Source organism: Athene noctua, chromosome 2 (genome assembly GCF_965140245.1).
Source record: "Athene noctua chromosome 2, bAthNoc1.hap1.1, whole genome shotgun sequence".
NCBI lineage: Eukaryota > Metazoa > Chordata > Aves > Strigiformes > Strigidae > Athene > Athene noctua.
The window spans coordinates 122,919,116-122,941,721 of record NC_134038.1 but is presented as its reverse complement, the minus strand read 5'-3'; the positions used below and the strand labels follow the sequence as shown (position 1 = coordinate 122,941,721).

General features: G+C 36.0%; 1 protein-coding gene across 5 annotated transcripts in view; it reads right to left on the bottom strand.

The window, feature by feature from the left end:
* Window positions 1-22,606, bottom strand: part of PIP4K2A (phosphatidylinositol-5-phosphate 4-kinase type 2 alpha) — a 119,340-nt gene that overhangs the window by 45,054 nt on the left and 51,680 nt on the right. For 4 of the 5 annotated variants that reach the window (XM_074900154.1, XM_074900152.1, XM_074900155.1 and 1 more), the window contains exons 2-3: window positions 7,939-8,036; window positions 6,765-6,861 (exon numbers count right to left, since the gene is read on the bottom strand). In XM_074900154.1, the coding sequence (XP_074756255.1) occupies window positions 6,765-6,861; window positions 7,939-8,036 (195 nt within the window). The remainder of the gene's footprint in view (window positions 1-6,764; window positions 6,862-7,938; window positions 8,037-22,606) is intronic. The other variant, XM_074900153.1, reaches the window with a different exon arrangement.

The following is a 22,606-nucleotide window of genomic DNA, read 5'->3' as shown; positions in this document are numbered from 1 at the left end:
CAGCTTCCCCCAACCTTTTTTACTTTTGACAAGACCTCCGGAATCATGGATATGGACGAATTAGACCTGGATTACTGATTAAGAAGCATATTAGAGAGACACAGTGTCATACAACCGGACAAGAATGCTCCAAGTTTTTTGCTGTAATTTGAAACATGCAGTCCACTTCTGGGATGGTGTTCAGGACAGTGTTTTGTCAGCGACTTCCAGAGAGAAGAAAGACAAAACACTAGTGTTTTAATGTAACAGAAGCATCAAACCTAGAGGTATCTGGTTTTGTCATATGGGCATGAGTAGGGAAAACTCTTGGGTTTACTTTGTATGGTGGCACCGTGCATTCCATTTGACCATTGCTATTGAGCAGGTTCACATCTGGAAACAGTAATGAAGAAACATGATCAGGAAACACTGATCTCTGACACTGACATGTGTTTAAAAAGTATGGCATGTAGCAAAGCATACCTGTCCAGTAACATATGCTACAAGCACATTCAGTGGTATGACCTACCCTTGCCTTTGGCAGCTGTACGGACAATACTGCACAATAATTTCTTGTCAGCTCAAAAGCAGGGTTCCCAAAAGACTTATGTCATGGAACCTCCAAAAGATGAAACCAGGACACCACTGGTTCTGTGGTGCATCTGTCAAAGCCACTTCTACGATCCTGTTAAGATATGAATGTACACACTCTGAACATCTATGAACATTTACATGCGAATCGTACTCAGGGAGTGATTACTGTGGTGAAAGACATGGAAAAACTCTGACAAAGGTGAAACGCCAATTTTTTTCTCTTTTTCACTGAGCTATCCTTCCAGAAAAAGGCTATGGGTTCCTTGACTTGGTTGAATAAGAGTTTAATGAATAAAATGTGTTTCTTTCGTAAATCAAGTTATTCCACTGAAACTGTAGTTCTGAATTTGGAGCTGTCAGCTTAAGGCATGGACTTGCTTCAGAAACAGTCAGGGTGCTCTTTCTGGGAGCCTCTCCCCATCAGCTTTGTAAAGCTTCACTTGATGCCTCACTTTCAATGGCTATCACCATAAGAGATCAGCGAGCACCTATCAGCTCACTGTTTTGATGTTGCCAGCACATGCTAAATTACTTTTTTCTAGTTTGAATATTCAATTGTGAATGATACTTAGTTTAGGCAAGGAACTGCTGAAAGGCAAATTAAATGTTTTCTTTACGGAAAATTAAGAGAAACTGGAGATTAAAACTTCTGTTGCCATGCATACTAAGGTTAAATCCCACAGTCACTGAACTCTTATTTGGGCTCACACTTAAGGTACCAAATCCTAGAACATAATATTCAGATTACAAACGTCTTTTTTTACATTCTGGAAAGACGACAAATACCACAGTTTTTGTTAGTACTGCTAGCTCAATACCTTACTACCACTACTGCCTACACCTATATCAAACAACATGTCAGCAGTTCTGAACATCTTGGTGCCAATGCTCATTTGTGATCCACAAACTCTATACTCTGCTACAGGAACCTCATCTGATAAATGAGCTCAAGGACTTTTAATGCACTGCCAGACTTACCATGCTAAAATGACCAGCACAGGAATTTTCTTTTCAGGACAGTTCTCGCTGCCAGGATTTTTTTAATGCATTTTATTAAACATGCAATAAAAAGATCATGTCTTCGGAAGAAGATTCAACTCTTAACACAGTTGCTGCTGACATATTTATTGCTGACCTTGTTGTCTGTAGTTTGATGCTAGAGGTGGCTTGTTCTTTCCCAAACCAAGGACCAATAAATGGAGGCATGAATTTCAGTACAGAAGCACCAGCAGAGAGCTGATTAGTATTTGATAGCCTGAAGAGACATACTGTCTTAGACTGTAAAATAGTTTTTAAGCTCTTAGTATGTCTTAGGATGGGGTAAGTCACACAAAATGAGCAAAAATATTAATAAGTTGATAAAAATTCTGATGATCTGAAGTTTAGATACTTAAAAAGAAAATTATATTAAAGATGGCTGACTTCTGAAAAATGAACCTAGAACTCGCATTATTTTCCCGATGTCATATTAGAATCTGGACTATAAATCCTCTGTATGGAAAACTGAGATACTGAAATGTATGGAGACACCCATATCATAAGTAAAAGATACTGAGTTCATATGGTTTGTTATTAGTGAAATTGCTTCAAAGCAGCAGTGCTCAATTTTCATTTTAGACTTCAATCTTTTATATAAAAAAACGTACATAGAGAAATAATAAGCATTTCTAAATTAGAAAGAACTCATAGACCATCTGTTAAAAGCCCTTTATGAATTCTCTGTCCTGTAGAGAGAACCTCTACAAACTGCTCCTGCAGACAGGCAAAGTCAGATCTGAGCATGTCTCTTATTACACTAAGTACTAAAACTGTAAGGGAAATCAGTTGTGCTCTCCCCCGTCCCCAGCACAAAGCTCATTAGGTACACTGGGACACTGGTGCCCTCTGCTATGAGCAATTGTATTTTACTGGGTAAGAACCCAGTCTCCCTCTTTTGCTTAGCAGAATCCAGATGTAGGATTCAGCAATAACTTTAAGCAAGAACAGATGTGCTGGAGCATAGTAAAGTAAGTTTCCCTTTCCAGAGCAAGAGCAGCAGAAGCATTTGCTAGAGTAGTAGATCCTATTTTTTTAGAGTTTGTTGGGGGGCATTAAGCTAGCTGCTTGCCTGTTAATCTCATAATTTTGCAGTTTACCGAAGATTGTCCTGTAATTCTTCTGACAGAATTGCACTCTTGGATTTTTTAAGAAATAATGTCAATCCTGTTGAAAAGAAACTCCAAAGTTCAGTATATTTTGGAAAAAGAGGCCTTTCTGTAGAGTAACTTTTGCAAGACCAGTGTCTAAAGCTGAGGGGGAATGCAGAAACTAAAAATGAATTCAGCACTATAGTGAAGGATTTACTTTAGGACATCTGTGTTTTGATTTATTTTTTTTTTTTCCCCTGCTAGGAACAGTTAATGCTCTCAAGTGTTTTCCTGTCAATGTTAGGAGAATCTTAAGATTTAAGGATTTTTTTCAATAAAGTAAGAAGACACTAACAAAAATACAAGATCAAGATAATTTACCCTATTCAAGGCAAAATCTGTCATTTAATGCTCGGTCTTGTGGAATTACTGTGACACTTCTAAAAATTATCTTCGAGATCCATATGTACTTACTTTTAACATCCAACAGCAAAAAGCAAAACAATAATCTCTTTCACTTTGAAAATTTATAGCCTATGTAAGTGGTTAAAACGGTTTTAAAGTTTTTCCATTATTCAAATGCAATTTTGATTCACACTGACTAATCATCACTTGTGTTCCCTTTTCTAAGAAAAAACAACCAGATTATTCTTTAATTTGATGCAATAAATATATTAGTAATATGTGATCACCAAGAAGGAAGATCAGGGCCTAATAAAAGATTTTTTTGACATAAGAACAGTTTCTTCAGCTAGACTGAAGACTTAATTTGTCATAACAAATTTCTTTGACTAAAACTCAAGGTTTAACTAGCTTCATGTTTTTTTTTCCATATTGCTGTTCATAATAAAGAATGAATCACCAAAAATCCCCACTCAGTATTAGCAACCACACATTATCTCCATGAAACTTTAATCCTAGTTCAGTACTGATCAAAATGTCGCTTGGAGATGCCCAACTAGCTATGAATGACAGATAGACGTAGGACAGATTACCAAAGATGCCTCAAAAAAAGGAGTTGGTTTTCATCAATGTGAAGGAAGGGAGTCCACTATAGGAATTGTAATTGACATTGCTAGAATGGCTTCCTGTAAGGCACGAGCCACATACAATTTAAGGAATTCCCCTGACTCTGAAGTCAGAGTACTTGTGGCAAAAAAGCTCTAGTTTGAGATTTAATGTTCTCTTCAGGGATTAGAGGTCTCTGTAAGAGAAGTTCCCTATATTAACTCTTCCATATGTGAACTAAGCCTGCATGTTAGGCAGTCTACAAAATTACTGTATAAAGTGAGTAATACAATGCCAAGAATTAAAATGAGTATAGCCCAGTAATTACAGTGTATACTACCAAATTGTTTTCATGAGGCAGGGTTTTTTTAGTCTTTCCTCATGAGTAAGCACTATCTGCCATTTGGAACAACTCATCAAGGATATCTGCAGAACATTCTGAAAACAAAAACGCTTAAAAATAATGTTCTTCCCGATTTAACCTGATGTGTCTAAGTAATGAACAAGGTAATTGGGTTTATCTAAACCAATATTATCTTGCTCAGTAATGGAAATGACATAGTTCAACAACTGATTAGGATTTTCTTCCTGAAAATCATTATATAACAAAAACTATCCAGAGAAAGCTGTTTGCTATCTCTTCCATAAGCTTTTCTTCAGTTCAATACTGCACAGCCTTTTTCCAATTCATGTTTGGTTCCAAGTACAAGACAATAATTTTAACCAACCTTCATTGGAATACCTTCCTTGAAGGCAAAGATTATCTGAAGAAAAAGTACATACAGTGAGTCTCCTTTTGTCAAATTAGATACCCTTTTAAAATCAGAGAGTGTAACGTTAAAACAAAACGATTTATACTTTTAATAGGGATAATCCCCATCTTACACATGGGGTGACTTGAATTTTTGTTCATGTGTATTTATGTAAAAATAATTTTAATTTTGAAAGTATGTTCAAAATACATTACTATGAGCATTTAAGAAAAAAACCCCAGCAGAACAGTCGAATAGAGTAAAAGTATTCAGAGTGATAAATTGCTTGGGTTGAAGGAAAAGAGGAACAGTGAATGCAGACATTGCCTTCTCTTGGGTCAAAATTAATATTAACTGTCTTCTGGTTTTTGCTAAATATACTTGAAATACTAAATAGCATTGAAGATTTTTTTCTAATACATAATTTTGTGAAATCAAAACCCAGGTTGTTGTAACCAAACAATCCAAAAGAAGGAAATGTAACATCACCCAAAAACCCTAAACACGCAGCTATAAACAAACATTTTTGGTTTTAATTTGAAAATACAGACATTTTATGTACTGACTGTCCTTTAACATTGTTTTATCATTGTTATCATTAATAAATTCAAACAGCAGTATAACATAGCTACAACAGGAGTTTCTGTTGTAGAACAGCAATGCAGATGGAAACATTTCATAATGCTGTGGAATGCAACATTTTTGATTATGCTAAGTTCACTGGTTTCAACTAATGACAGCATCTTAGGTCTTCTAATATATATTTACTGAAGTATAACTTTGATTGACCAGTAATGTCATCACTTCATCTTCTAAAAGACAGCAAGCAGGAGCTGACACCATAATTTTAAGCTTAGGAGGAATCACACATCCTTCCTCTTTGATACACTGATCTTGTTCCTTTGTAAAGAAAAAGGAAATCTTCAAATAAAGGGATCAAACAATTTCCAAAACAATAGAATTCTCTTTGGTCCATCAGAAAAATTGAACCAGGAATGCAATTTGATATAACTGTTGTAACTGTTGGCCTGAATCTTGGCGTATTTCCTCTTAAACAGTTCTCCAGTAAACAGTATAATGAAAAATCATGCAATAGGATCATGACAGCTCTACAAAAGAAAGCAACCCAACCGTCTTCACCTACTGACAAGATGTCTTACCAAAGTTACAGTGGCCATATACTGAGATCCATAACCTTATCTCCATCTACACTCCTGCAAGCGCATTTTAACCCATCTAATAATTTCTAGCACATTGCTTGATATTGAAAGAGGCAAATTGGTAAAAAGAATAGTTCAAGGACTCTGATGTAGATTTCAGCTGCAGTATTCAGCCTGCTCTATGTAGAAAGAATGGATGTGTTATTGTATAAAATACATTTTGTACAACTCAGTTATTTGAAACCACTATCAAATATCTTCTCTTAATATATCCTAATGGCAGGCTGCAAAATACAATTGCAGCCTACATCAAAACAGCTTAAAAGAGCAAAAGAGCATGCTGGGGGCTGGGTTACACAGCAAGTGCTCTTTAGGACAGGACAGCCTGCAGTGTGACTGCACAAAGAATTATCCCTCTGACTGAAACAGTGTGCCTTAAGAACAGTTAATGGAAGAGGGAATTGTCAGCAAGTATCGGCAAATCAGATTGAAGCAGAGTCAAGAACTTTCTTTTGCAAAGACAGAAAGAAGCTTTGACTGCAAGGAACAACCCTGCCAAATCTACAGCAATTTCTTGTTTTGCTGTATCTGCTCAATGCAAGCAATTTGTTTCCAGATCCTCTTAACAAGAAAAGGAGACATGATGAAGCAGTATGAAGTTGGCAGGCCACAGGTCACTCTTTTCTAAACAAAGAGCATGAAGAAAAACAGAAGACTGTAGTCGTTTTGGAAACCACATCTCATAGACACACCACTGAAGCAACTGTTATCTCAGTGATCCAGCTGAATATAGCGTCTCTTGTCAGTAGTGTCCAAACATTATTTCTTCTTCCTACTGCAAGAGGTATCACCCCGCAGTTTTAATAACATGGCTTATGACTGGGAACATGGAGGACTAAAGATAGCAGAAAGGTAGGAACCAGAAGACAGTTAGGGCAGGTACAAAGGTAAAACTGCAATGTTCTGCTTGCAGGGGGGGAAGGATCAGGAAGAATGTCTTATTTTTCCTCTTAGTTTTCCACCGACATACAAAAAATCAAAGAACTTTATTTCAGCACATTGGTCTGCTTGTTCACAACTGCAGCGTTACTAACCTCTAAAATCTGCATATACCACCAGTTTAGGTGTTTTGAAAGAGAACTTACCTGGAAGTCTTGATCATCAATTCCAAACCTCTCTCTTAGATTACGGAAAACCATTGGACAATATTCCTTAAATTTGAAATGACTTGGCATATTTTCTCTGAAAGAATATAAAACCAAATCAACTTCATTCACCTGCATATGTAATAAGTAATCTCTATATGTAGTAAATTCCTGTTCATACAAAGCAGAGGATAAGGAGATTTATAACCTCTCTTCTAATGCTTTCTTTTTTTAAAATGATGCTTGGTTTCACCGTGTTCTTTTCTTTTTCTTTACAATGTTTATGAAATTTATACATATTTGTCTCTAACAAGCTACAACATAAGTAGATGAAATAAAACACAAAACTATATTTTGATGGCTTTGGAACCAGGACTCAAAAGCAGAAAAGAATGCTTTCCCATTGCCTTAAAATTACTTCAAAGGTGAAATCTTAGAGTGGATTGTACAAGAATTACTATAACATCTGTGACACCAGAAAGTACTGACTGTGCCAAACCTTCACGAAAATTTGACTCATTCAGTACATTTTAATATCCTAGTTTTAATTTCAAACTTGTACATGAGAAAAGTTATTTTGACCTTTGCACCACAGAAGACCCAAAGTAGCAGAAATCTTCCTTTTCCCAAATATATTTTTGAATAAAATTCAGGTTATACACAAAGCGTTAATCACTCTGCGTGTCTGTACATACTATTCATGGAACATTTAATTTTTAAGAGACATAAAGATAATTTCATGTAATATTTTTTGAGTTTCTATGATTGGTATGATTTTGTATTATGGATTAATAAAAAGCCGAAAACTATTCAGCTTTGATATATGCTTTAAATTCTCAATCTTCTTCAAATAGTAAGTAGTACACACACATGAATTTATGTTTTTAGAAATATCCAAATAAATGCTTATACCAGCCATAAATAATCACATCAAGAAAGAATTGCCTTCAGTAAGATACTCATAAGGCAATAATAAACCATACGGAGGAAAAATACTACCCAGCAGTCCTTGCTGTTGCTTTTCAGAACAGCACAGATGGTTATGTTTATCGCAGGATTAACTTAATCATCAAAACTTCAGTCCCATGAACTGAAAAATAACAGAGTTCATAATACTTCATAAAAATATCACTGCCGCTATCTACTTGTACAAAAAATTGTTACTTGTACTTACTTGTTGAAGAGGTGATTGTCCACCTTTATCTTTGAGTACGCTTTGAAATCATCTGGCATCAACATAACAGGGATTTGAACATGGCTCAGTTCATTGATCTAGAGAAAGCAGAATATATTTAGTTGCTGATGTCTTTGCAAAGATGCTGAATGTGTCTTAATTACAAAAATGCTATTCAGTCTACTATTTCTTGTGTATATGTCCTGGGAGTGAATGTAAAAGAAGAACACAAAAGCAGTTTTACTCTTTCTAGATTAAATGTGATCACAAGATTGACATTTTGGAAAAGACGAAAGAGCATTCCATATTTAGACTAGTGTCAGAAAAAAAAGTGCTTCAAAGCACACCTGGAGTGTACTTTTGATGGAAGGTCAACGAGGACGCCAGCAAAATGGTCTTTAATCCGGACATATTCTTGTTTCACCGACCTACACTTTTCAAAGATAATTCAAATTTTATATTTTAAGTGACTATTTACCTTTGCAGCTTATGAAGTAGTCTTACATGCTGTATCTTAAACTATTTATAGAAAATAAGGTGAAATTTTGTTTACATGTGAATGCACACACTTTGGGCTCAATAAACAGAGATTTGTTTCTTACAGCTAACGCAGAACCTAGCCAAGTTTTTGCAAGTCACAGCATTCAGGAATTTTTTTGATTATTCAAGTTGGACAAACTATTTAAATAATTAAATTTTTGCTTAGAAATAGACAGAGATATAAGTTCTAAGGTCGTCCTTATATTGTTATATTTATGTTGACCTTCTATTCTTTCTAGCTTTGAAATAAATGTCCGTCTTCTCAAGATTAGGATTATTCACATGTATCTGAAATCCACTTCTGACCACATCCTTATTATGAATTGTAGACAATTTTATCATTACCTAGTTTGTAGGTAGGTAAGTGTTTTTATTATTGTATGTATTAATCTATCCTTTCTTTAGTAAATTTTAGTTAAAACGTGATAAACATAAAACAGAATTGTTAGCTTGCAATGGTGCTTTCAAATCATGGACAAGATACCCATTACAACATCAGTTATCAAATACCTATAACATACTTTTTACCTATGTTCTTATGGTTCTCTACATCCTGGTCACGCATCTCAATTTACCCAGTCAAATCTTTCTGCTCATGCAGAGTATTTTGCTTCAGCAGATCTGTACAGGTTTTAGAGGTAAAACCCACTCTATATGAATACAAATGCACACCAGGGGTGGATTGCTTCTCTGCTCTTAGCACTGCTTATCCAACACTGTTTTCCAGCTGGGAAGCTGTCAGTTGCTGTAAATGCTATCCTGCTTAAGAAGCTTTTGGAGAAACCTTCACTGAAGCAGCTATAGGTTACTGGAGGAAAAAAACCCACACTCACTGCAAGTATGACCTTTTGCAGAACTGAAGTTAAACAAAATAACAAAACAGTGAGGAGCCTTTTAGCTCTTAAAAAGAGGAATGAAACCAGGGCAAACTGGCAGGTCAGGTGGCCTCATCACTTTGCAGTACTTTCTAGTCCCAGTAATGTTCCCTGCCATGTTTCATTTTTATTATTCAGATTCCTACAGCCCACATAAAAACTGATAAGATCTGTTGAATTTACTTTACAGAATGCTTCTTTGGAAAGTCCTGAAAAGCTCTAGATAGAGGCATGGCAGTTATATAGCAGAATGGAGAAAGGAAGTAGAAGGATGTCTGGGATGGGCTGAATGTGCTCTGTTCCTTGAAGTTGCAGGGAGAATGCTCTTTCTCTCCCTTTGGAAGGGGGAAAGAAGAAACTCCAGTAAATTTTTGAAAACACAGCTGTACAAACCTAATAAATCATGCTGATACCTCATTAAATATGACAAAATAACCAAATGTTGATCAAAAATCAGTGCATCTAACATACATGCTCTTTACTACAATTTGGTATTGCCATACATCAATCTCACCCTGAAACCACAGGGCAGGTTCATGAGTCTGCAGAACTAGTCTAGCTGTTGTACAAATAAAGCTAGGGACAAGTAGATATATTACACAGAGATACGAAACTTTAGATTTGCTTACACAGAATTACCTACTCTTTTAGATTGCCACATTGTATAACAAATTCCATGCTGAAAGAGAAATAACAGACCAGAATGCATGTACATTCTATCCAAAAGTGATCCCAAGAACATCTTTCATTGAATACTGTCAATAAATGAAGACGTGTGAATTCAGCATTATCTACAACAACAGCAAGTTCACTTGCAGATTTGGATTTTAGATTATGAAAACTGCATTGATCAATTATTCACACGCATTTGCTTTCCTAATTTGCTGATGCAAAGTTTCTCTAGATACATCTGTAGATTTGCTTTCATGCTCCAAATATTTAAATTTGTGCTATAACGGCACAGTCTTAATTGTACCTGTAGGCCTTACAAATGTCATCTACACAGTGGAATAACATAGCCAAATGTGCTTGTATTTGCATACATTCGAGATTCTTTTATTCTAAGCAAAAAATTCCAAAATACTTCTAGGAAGTTCCCTAAAAGATGTGAATGTACACTCCCCCCAGCCCCCAAATCAGGAAAAAAAAACCCAACGCAGACTAACAAAAGATTTAGGTGGTTTTCAAGGTGTGTTGGTTTCTGTGGGTTGGGTTTTTTTGAGATTCACCCAACTCTGAGGTATGTAAAAGTAATCTCTTAATATTTTAGGGAATTCCTCTCTAGCAGAAGAGGAAAATAAAAAAGCAGTTGATGAACACACAGTAGAAATGACCTTTGGTATAGCGCACCAGCTGAGTAATGGCATGTCCCAGTGGCACAGGCCATTAATTAATTTAAACCTTTCAAGTATAAGGTCTGGTTCTTTGTGCAATAGTACATTTTTCAGATAGATTTAATGAGGCCAGATTGGAAAGTGCACACAAGACAGAAAGGAATACTCGTGTCATTAGATCTTGGTAGAAACTGGAACTGCATTTGGCAGGGGGAGGGAGAAGAAACAATATCCAAAACTCCCCCACAAAGCTCTTGAAAAGCTAAAAGAAAAAGGAAAGGTCAGAGGGATCAATTCTCCTTTTTGCCATCACTGTGTAAAGAAACAGTCACATCTGAAAGACACTAAATATGCAACACGAAGACAACAGTTTGAGCCTTCCAACTCATCTCAGATGAAATTTTGCTTCTTTTTCTGTGTTTGAGAGTCAAGCATAACAGAAAATTTTAAGATGCCTGTGATATCTTTGCTAAGTTATTATGTGCATCTCTTCACGTTACCCATTAAATACAGCTCGGTCCCTTAGCAATAGCAAACAAAATGTGTCTGAGGATGAAAGTTCAGTATTCCCAATTACAACAGAAACTGTGTTAGAATAGCTGTAATAATTATGTAAGAAATATGGATTTTCCTCTAAGGAGTGCTTCTGAATGTAACAAAATCATAAGCAAGAAATAATGTCCCACAAGAGATAATCACGATGCATAAATGAAGCGGAAAGAGCTCACTGGACAGAGGACTGACTTGTTGAGGAGGACTGAGGATCAAACATTCATTTAATTACAATTACTTCTAAGAGAACCCACATTTATAGCAGCTCTACAATAAATGCATGTGCATCATATCGAGAAAGAAAGTACTTTTAGTCCTGCAGCCTACATCCATTAACTGCCCTGCTTTGTTGTTGCCAATCCAAAATTTTGCTGCAGTTTGTCTTGTTGAAACAGACAATGCTTAGTGTATCTTTGAGGAATTTAAATGCCATATAATAGCCTTAGAGAATGGATTGTTTTAAATTTCAAATAAGATTTTAGTTGCACAGTAACCATGAGTATTATGTATAAATACCTCATGTCTATTAATAACATTTGTGAACTCATGCACACAAGATATTAATAATAAGTGACCCAGAAACCTCCCTTTAATTTATTCAAATATCTTCTCTGATGTTGGTATAAAACCAGGTGGTTATGTGAGATGGAGACATCCCCCACAACTTCCAAGCTTTAAGGAAGAACAACTTAAAAAGCCTTAGACTGGCATTGCCCCTTTAAACACATGGTACAAAAAATTGTGGATGTGGGGATCTGCTCAGAGCTATGGCTAGGTCATGGCAGGTGGGAGGGGGCTGAAGGGAAAAGAGGCTTTCAGGCAAAAACCGACTGATTGCAACTCATTTTGCTCCTGCAGGTTTAGGATTGAATTCACACTGTCAGGAAAACAGAGGTTGTAATTAAACTGCAAATAAGGGAATAATAAAAGCCTACTGGACATTGAATAAATAGTAAGACTCAGCTGGTAATGATTCTGAAATTAGCACACAGAGAGGTGTTCCCACAAAGCCATCTTATATTGGTGACATTTCAAATAAGCTTCTCTAATTTATATGATTTGAAATCAAGCAATGAATATATCATAAATTGTTAGGCATTATTAATGGCCCTTATTTAATTCAGATACATTCACCCTAAACACCACATTACTAGGGCAATGCATAATTAAACATTAGTTTTCATTGTGTCAGAACATAAGCAGCAATAAATTGCTTGTATGCAAAGCAGACAATGAGATATTTAAGCAGCATATAATAAAGGCAATTTACAGCATATATTGCATGTTTAGCTAGAGGAGCCAGAACAATGACCCTGTTCTCTAACAGATACAAGCTGATGCCTATCACTACAATGCTACAAAAAACCTATGTAACACATTACAGACGGTATTATTCACTTAAAACAAACCAACAAAAAACCCCATACAAAAAAAATCAAAGGATTCATCAATGTCCAAATTTCATCTCAAGCACATCACAAATCAACATGCAGACTACTTAGCGATGCCTAGTGGTTCCTTTTGAAACTCTCTTCCTATTTAAAGCCTTCATTCTGTACATGGTTTCTTGTATTTAATATCTCAGCTGTAATACACAGCATAGATAATGTTTCCTGTTAATTTAACATACCAGTCCGCCGGACTCACTGGCTGAACCTATGAAGGGATGAGATGTTACCACACCGAGCAGCTTGATAAAACATCTCAATCGCAGTTTTGGCTCCTGGCAGTTTCACACAGGAAAATCCCTGCTCCTCCCGATGCTGGATGTGGCTGAAGTTGTAGAAGTGCTACTTTGTCTTCAGCTCTGTTTATCACCTCCTAACTGTCTGAACCAAAGCCAATTCATAGCAGTCTGATCTGCTGAGACAAACAAGCTACAACCGGTTTGTTACTCAAAGAAACTGCATTTTTCACAAATTTGTGTATTTTTGAACAAACTTCGAAAGAAGTGGGAGTGGAAGAGATTTTGGAAGGAAGAAATTACTGTGATCTAAAAATAGAATTGAACTTTTAATACCACCACCAGTTCTGAGATTTTTATGTTCATGATTTACTTTCTGAATTTCAGTTTCTTCTTTGGCAAGGAAACTTGCACAGAGCTCTGAAGAGAAAAGAATCGGAGACTACTTTTCATTCAGACATGGAGTCACCATTTTGACAGGGCCACAGATTTCTTCAAAGGCACAGTTAATTCATTTACTGGTAGGTTAATGCTCACAAAAGCAAGCCTATTGGCTTCTAAAGGATTTCACTTAAAAAACAAGGCTGCAGAACAAGAATGCAACAGAGAAAAACTGTTTGGGGTATAAAATTTCACATTTAGAAGACTATTATCCTTCATTCTTCCAGCACTTTGCTGATAACTGAACATACTGCAGGTCTTACCAAACAGAGCATTTTCCTGATTACTGGAGCACAATCACCGAAAAGATAATGTTTCTTAATCTTACTCCTTTTACTATGCTGTAAAAAGTAATTTCCAAAGCTGTTCCTATTTTGCAAGGAGTAGGGGTTTAGTTAAAGCACAACAGGCTGGGTGGTGACAGGCAGAGCTATAGGCAGCCATTTACATCTTCTCCTTCCCAGATGTGGAACACACTGCAGTATCGCTACTAGGACAGTAAACGCCTTGTGTTGAAGTATAAACTGAAAGTGAAGTGATTATTTTACAACTCTTTGAGATCTACCTTGAAGGGTCTGAAAAGGGTGGACGAGGTCAGCAGCTAATCAATTTTGTGGAAGACATTTGCCTGTTACAGGGCAACACCATCATTTGATAAATGTCATTTGACAGTTTAAATTACACTCAAAGCCATTCTTGCAAGAGAAATAAAAGGTTAAGCTAAGTTCTGCTGTAGAGAAATAAATCAGTTCAGCAAAATACTCCTTAATTTGTTTTAAATGAGGTTTTCATCATTTCAATCACACAAAAATTCATAATCTTTTCCCCTAAAAGCACAAGGTAAAAAAATATCTGCCCAGACTTTTTTTTAACTAACTACACAATGTGCTAGGAGTTTAAATGGCACAGGAAACTTCTATGTAAGTAATTTCTGGCTACCTATTCATAAACAAGTCCTGAAATTAAAGCAATTATATGACTAAGAAAAACACAGGGTAAGGTATTTAATTTTCTGAGTCTTTAGGATAATTGCAATTTGAGGTATATGGAAAGAAAAAAATCCAGGAACCAACATAAAAGTCCACCTAGCTGTCAGGGTAATGGGCACCGAAGTTTTACATGTTTCAAGACATCTAACAGTACTTGCTACAGCAGCTTTTACAGTTTTTATGGTTCACGTGCTATCTGTCATGAGATTGTTGGCTTTCAATGAAATTAAAAAATCTAATGTTAGAAAAGTAGGCCAAATTGAAGCAAATATTTTTCAAATTGCCTTAATGCAGAAAGATATACTTTTCCCCAATTACTAAACACAGAATGTCTGAAAAACTTTGCAAAAATATTAAATACACTTCATGGATTTAGAAATTATGAGAAATGAACACATAACTACAGTTCATTTACTTTTTATCAAAAAAGAAGCAAGACTTTTCTGAAATCTTATGGTCTGCCTTTGAATTAAAACCCCCCAAAAAATTTCACAGCAAGCCCCAGATGTTTTCAAGAGACTTTTTAGTTGCTGTTTTCAACAGTACAAGGGTGTCTTTGGGGAGGAAAGGTCTGTAGTACACGCATGCACGTGGAAAACTGGATATTGTGACATACCTGAGAAAGGACCAACAGGATATTTTGACAGACCAAATATAGTCGCAAAATAGAGGGGAAAAAAAAGGTTCTGAAGAGCATTCACTTCTTGATTTTTATCTTTAAATCTGAAATATCAGGAACCAAAATCCAAACAAAGGATTTAATAGCTTGGTTATCACTCCTGTTCAGAGTTTGGTGTGACAGTGTTTAAAGAACCTACAACAAGCCACCAAAATCACATTCCCTTTACAAATGTTTTGATGCAAGTTTAAGTCTTTCAAGTCTCTTAGACATTTGCAGAGTTTAGAAAATCCACAACATCTACTGTATAATGTCAAACAAGCATAATGCCACATTTCTACGGATTTAGTTAAACTTCCTGTGAATCTACTTTCACCTTTCAATGGGTGCAAAAATTAACACTTCATAATGTTCTAAGTAATCAAAGACCAAATATAAATTAAGCATTTATATGACAATCAAGACAATGCCTGTCATGATAATCTCCTATTCTTCTAAAAAGCTAGGACAGATGCCATAGTATGTACAAAGATACTAGTGTACATTAATGAAATGGAAAACAGAATAACAGAAAAGTGACTTATTTGTAGTGGAGATTTTTGACATGCAGAAGAGTTTGAGTAGCAAACGGCATATAAAAATAAATTGCAGACTCAGCCCAAAAGGAAATTGTAAAGCAATGAAAGTCCTTCAGATTTGGATGAGCTTTGATGTACATAATACAGATAAGCTCATTCTTGTTTGCTAATGTAATGGTTAAGAAGAAAAGAAGACAAAGAATACAACTCTGACAACTAAACAATCTGCAAACTATTAGCTAGTGGGCTTGCCACAAAATTGATAAAGGAACACTATTTTTTGAGCAGAAATATCTCAAGTAATCTTTTTTTAAACTTCAATTTGTGCGCTGGGAAGTTGATGCACTTTAATACAATCTTTCACGGCAAAAGGTATCTTCAGTTATTGTTTGAAAAACTGATGTAAAATACACATACTTGTCACAAAGTCTAATAGCAGTCTGGTCTATATTTTTATAATTAAAGAACAAAATGCTTATCTAGCAACAGATAAACTTTAAGTTCACTTGGCTTTCTCCTGGAAGTTTCACAAGAGAATACCTGAAGAGAGGAGGATGCTAGGAGGCACCCAGTATTTATTTACAACATAGGGAAAGGTTTAACAAAAATAAGTTTATATATATATACAAAGTAATACACAACTCATGGATAAATGTTCTGCTGATTTTCTAAATGATCTATTGTGGATTCTGGAAGAGAGTTCAGCAAACAGGAATAAAATGAAATAAAGTTACACTTATATTCCATGAATCATGTCACTCAGATTTGGAAAACAACCAAACCGACCAACCAAACCAAAAACAGATTTAAAGGAGTCTATTCAATAATGCTCATCTCTCATAACAGCTTCTGAGATCACATTTTTCAAGTAAACTTTTCTGAACAGGAAAATGAGTCTGCAGTTAAAGATAAAATTGTGCAGTTTGTGTGAGAGCAAGTGAGCAGTTGAACAAATATGGAGATGGTGTAGCCTTACCTGAATGCTACAACTGCAAAATGAAATTCAAGAAAAAAAAAGTTCTTTTCAACAAAGAAAGGCAAAGTATAATGGAAAAAGAAACCTAAGGAACCATTTCACATATAAGGCATGCAACTTAGCTGCTGAATAAAGTGAAAAGCTGTAAGAGCATCCTGCTTAAGAATGACTAATTGGGATGGCCATAGAATAAATACCATAAAGCGACAATTTAAGGCAGATGGGTTTCATTATTGTTCAGAAGCAATGACAAATGTAGAAAAGCCAAATGTTTTGGTTATTTCTACACTGACATAACTAAGGTATGCTTTTCACATTGTTGTTGTTATTATTATTGTTATTAAGGAGAAGGAAGACCAACTTGTGAATAGGCTTTTTGGTGACACGCTTTAATGTGCTGTCATACATTCCAACCTCACAAATAAGTTGCTGTTTAGAAAATTGTTGGCTTGTGAAAAGATGACATTAAAACATGATTCCTTCTGGTAATTTCTGACTATGGATTAAGTGAAGGCTGAAGCTGTGAGGCAAATTTTCTGAAAACAGAAGCAATACCATTTGCATTACATAAATCTAATTTATGAAGTTAATTAACTGAGCATGAGTGACACCAGAAGCAAGTACATGAAGGTTATACTACAAGTATTTAACTGTTCTGTAGAGTGGCATAGCAGTTGATCTTGGTATCATGGACTTTACAGAGTAATCAGAGAGCACAACATGCAGAACTTGCTCTACCCAGCACCCATCAGTCTTCAGCTAAACCAACATTTTTTTAAGCTCTCAACCTGTATCCTCCAGGAGAAGTAATAATCTCCTGTGCAGCACCATGCACAATATTGTACTTGAAGTCCAAATGGGTAGGCATCGTATTTCCTTAGTTTAGAGAAATCCCTTCCTTTATCTCTCTGATGCATCTTGGTTGCACTGTATTCCTCTTGCATTTACCATGTAATTTTTTACTTCAAAGTAGTGTAATGCCTGAATTCAGGCTAACAGGTTTGTAATCACCTGGGAGGTTTTACCCGTCTTCCAGATTTTTTCAGGATGCCATTCAGACTTTTTTTCTGCACAAAGCCACTGCATGGGCTGTTTATGAAAATGCTGTCAGAGCAAAAGCAGAAGTTGCTGCTAGTCAGGACAGCTTGACAGCTCCTGAGAGGAGATATAAAGGGCCTCAAGTCCCAAGGAAACCTAAAAGAGCCCGAGCTGGGTAGCAACCTCAGAACAGACATTTGGGATTGTTTAAGTGTTGTTTTAGCATTTGCCTGTCCACCTCTTCTGTGGTCATCGAGGCAGGAATTCATACTTGTTCCCCCATATATAGTTTCTAAAAATGCATTACTCTCCCCTTCTCACAGACATTAAAGTACTCATTCATTCATATATATACTCTGCAGCTTCTAGCTACTGAAGCAATGAGTTTATGTGGCACCTCTTCAGTGTTTGGGAAAGAACAGTATCCTGGTGTTTTTACAATGAGCCAGGTTTTGCTTCTGCTCTGGATATCCTTTTTCCCCAGAGAATCCCAATTTATTTTGGCAGTAATGCTATACACAAAGTTTCACAGATTTATTATCATTACTTATCAGATATTAACTGCTCAGATGTAACAGCTGCAATGTTAATTTTGCTGCAGGCCAAGTATTTAAATTACTGCCTGGTATCCTATAACCCCAGAAAGCCTTCCTGGCCCTGCAGGAGGAGTGTGAGGGGAGCTGACAGGGGCTCATCAACTCCCATCACCCTCCTAGTTATTATATAATAATCATCAAGTCCCATCACCCTCCTAGTCCGATTAAACTGGGAGTTGAAATGGTTATACTACTCAAGGTAAACATCTTTTTATCCCTTGATGCGAAATAAAATATAATTTGTTAAAAGCAATGTAATATCCTTTTAACAACCTTTTTTCCTTTGTTTACAGGTCAGACTTTTGTTACCAGGACGTGTTCAATAGGCAAGAGGACATAAATCTGCTTTCTACTTATATTTGTTATAGCCCATAAATAAAAAGCAACTCCAGTGGTTTTACTGCCATTAATCTGAACATGCACCAGTGTCACAATGCCTCTGAAGGGAGATCAAATAGGAATTACCAGACTTTGTCATTCAGGAAGTATGGTGACATCACTTTAAACATAAAGACAAAACCAAACTGCAAAAAAAAGAAATTTTCTGTTGTAGTTTCTACTATGCTATCCATGGTAACATTGTTCCAAATCCAGTCAAAAAGCATTTCCCATGATGAGGTGGTTGATGCCAGTATTTGATCAGCTGCCACTCATTTCCTCTCCGGCACTCCAGAATCACATTTCCAAGACTTAGAGAGCAAGACTAGCCCACAGAAACTCACTCTCATCACTGACATTTGATTCAGGCTATGTATCATTGAACAGTACGAGAAAGAAAAATCTAGCTTTTTTACTATTTCTGTACTTGGAAATCCAAATTAAAAACATTTAACAGATTTAATTTATCCCCTAAGCAAGAATTTCATATACATATATACATATTTTACACACAAATACATACAAATAACTTATAAAAAGCCCTGAGCTACCAACATGCATTTTCAATCATTAACACTAATCTTAGCATAGGAAATTCTCTAATGCAAATAAAAAAAATAAAGTAAAGGGTTCTGAATAATGTACCCACAGTGAGCACAGAATTGCATTTTTGAAGAGTTGGAGCCACATAGTATCAAGACAAGCAATATTTTTGGGACCAGAGGTACAAGCAGACTGCCTGCGCAGTACAAGGGCCAGTTAACTCACAGCTGCTTTGCATCACCATTCCAGCACAGTCGATCTGGAATGTGCACCCTTATGCCCTCCACATTCCTCTGCACACAAATACTCTTTTTTCCATTTTCAGTCTAAGAAATATTTTCTGAAAAATAATATTAAAAAGGAACACTGGCCTTAGTTTTAATTTGAATATAAACCTAAAGAACTGAAAAAAATTTTCCTTTTTAAAGAGAAACAGTAAAAGCTATTGCCATTTTTCTCAGAGAGTAAAAAGACTGCCATACCTTGTAAAATGCCTCATAAAATGAGAAATAACAGTAATCTGCACTAATGACCAGACTTCCTGCACACAAGACAGCCATTAATTTCTACTGTTAATTAATTTCTACAGTGGCAGAAAGGTAAGGTGGCAGCCCTCCAAAACAGGAGGAGTCAGTGGGAAGTGCACATGCAGCAAGTTAACTTGTTGGTTTTTAGCCATCGGGAAAGATACAAAAACTAGGATGGATTAAAAGCATCTACTTCAAGCTTGTAAGTGCAGGGGTTCTTTTCTTGCATTGGACTTTTTCCTCCAATTATTCATGGAAGCATTTATGATTTTATGTAACTTATTAACTGGAAATGCACAGGTAATACCGGAATATTTTTCAGGAAATCTAGAACACACATCTCTGTCTAGTTACAAGAAAGGACTCAAGAGGAAAATAGGTTCAGTGAGCCACAGGTGTTTTCAGAAAAACGTATAAAGGCCCATGCTTCAAATAAACCAGCACTGCCAACATCACCCCCAGAAGCAGCACTTTGGATCTTCCCCATTTTACCTGCTGTTGCACCATAATTTTTCATCTTCTGATCTACATGGGTGTGTAGTCAGCCACACGATGAACTAAAGTTAAAACCCAAACCAAGGCTGCTGAATAGGATTTTTGCTCCTTTGGATCATTTGCCAATTCTGCTTACTGCAATGTCACAGTAGAGCAGAGGCAACAGAGAAATGCTGCCTTCTGCAATTCCTTAGCTTAAAAGGTCTGGACTATGAGCTAAACCCCCTGAAGCTGGAAGCACTTCCTGCAGTTTTAGATGTGATTATTACAAGGTGAATAAAGATTAATCCAAAAATGTATTTTTAAAATTTAAACAAAGTTTTAACTCCAATACCTTATAAAAAGTATCACAGAATGAGAAATAAGAGTAACCCGCACTCATGACTGAACTTCCTGCACAGAAAACAATTTTGACATTTGTTTTTGCAGCCAACATTTAAGTACTTAAAATCAGAGTTTGTTGAATTGCAAAACCAGCTTTGGGTAACTTGTTGGTTAGGTACAAGCAGAATATTTTCCTCATTACTGTAATAGAGTTGAACAGATAGGTCAATTCAGAGTTGAGAAAACAATTGGGAGTCAAAAAAGCAAGAGAACTTGTTTTCCTTTCCAGGTCCCCTAATTAAAAGTGTTATGGAAGATGAGATCTAATTTTGAAATCTTAAGGCATGATCATTAAGATTAGAGTCTTTAGATAATACTTTGTAAAAAAAAAAATTACTATGTCAAGTATACAACTTGGTTTGATTAACTTATATTCCACTTTGTGTATCCAGGGTATTTAAGTTTGTTTCATTTAACTTAGGAAAAAGAATGCTGGTTTAGCATGTTGCTTTGCAATTTCTCAGACAGAGCCTGACAAAGGGGATTTTAAAAAGGATCTCAGTTAAAAAACAAACTCTTGCCTGCCAGCCCACTATCAAGACTCTTCAGAGAAGACAGGCATACAGTGGCCCTTCCGACTGAAAAATACAGTATTCACTTAATTAAATACAAATGCAAAACAGAATTGAAGACAATTACATATTAACAAAGATCATTGCTTATAAATTTAAGCTTCATTTAAATTTAAACTTCTGTTTTAAAATTCACTGTAGTCTTCTGCCTCAGCTCTACGGGTTCACTTAAGGAGAGCCTTGTTTGACATGTTTTTGTCTGATGCTACCTTTTGGAATCTCAGTGGATGAGATTTCTCGAAGCCCCAACTAAGCAGAATTTTATCTATTAACAGCAAGAATATGTACAACTTCTATGAAGTAGTGAAGAAAACTTAATAAACTTGGATGCTTGGCTAAGAACTGCGATGCCTAAGCCTCAACAAGACTGAAAAAGTATACATCCTTAAGAAAAGCAATTAGATCTCTTTTTAAGTCTTAAATATTGTCATTCTCTAATTCATGTCTGTAATGACAAGTTTTCAATATTTACACATTTTCCCCAGGTAAATTTACTATCTCAATATAAAAGAAAACTATACCTTGTATTATTTATCAAATGCAGAACAGTGGTATCCTATCTTGGATAATAGATAGAACACAGATATAAGAAAAAAAACCCACGACATTTACTCTAGTGACTCCAAGTATAAAAAGAAAACCTTAAGACTAGGTTTGTAGAACTTCAAAGTCTGAAGCAATTAATAAATTCTGAAGGGAACCCTATCTCCGCCTAGGCTTACAGTTGCAGTTATGCATGATTTTCAGATCATCAATAAGCTCTTTATCAGCCACAAACTTTATATCACAAACTCCAAAATTTTAATTCAAACAGCAGTGAAACGAAAAGTTCTGCTGAACTTTCAGTTAGGAAGATTATCTTTCCAATGTTCATGTTTTACTTCCTTAGACCGAAGACTTATTTTTGGGCTTCAAACACAGGAAGGCTGCCAGTAGTGTAATGATGTCTTCCTGTCTTCAGGCTTCCTGTATTGTTTCCCCTCCCACTTCTACCATTTAGTAGTAGTAGATAAGCCCAGAAGGCAAGACAGATCAACTAAGGCCCATTTTCAGAAGAGATGCACTTGGCACAACATGAGGAACATTGTTGTTTTTCTAGGGTCATACTCCAGGAAAAAAAAAGAAAGAAAAAAAAAAGGTGAAAAGAAATGTTTCAGACCATTATGTGTAAACTCAATGATGACTCATACAGCTCTGGCTGATTCAACTGACCTCAAATACTAACACAGATACTATCAAACAAAACACCTAAATAAATACACGTTCTAAAATAACATACCCTCTATCTGTCAGTGTTAAAAATAGCCTCATATTAATCTCTTAAAATACTGAATGATGGATAAACAGATACTGTTGTACTGTAATTGCTCTAACCATAGCAGTGAATGTGCTTACCAGATCTGGGACTGAAAGACCTAGAAGCAAGAATTAGTATTTTGTTCCATGTTTGTACACTGCCTAAGAGGAAAGGTCCTCCGCCTCCTCCAAACCAAGGGGCCCTGAGCATCACCTGCAGTGTGAACAGACCACCATGACATAAGCTTTAG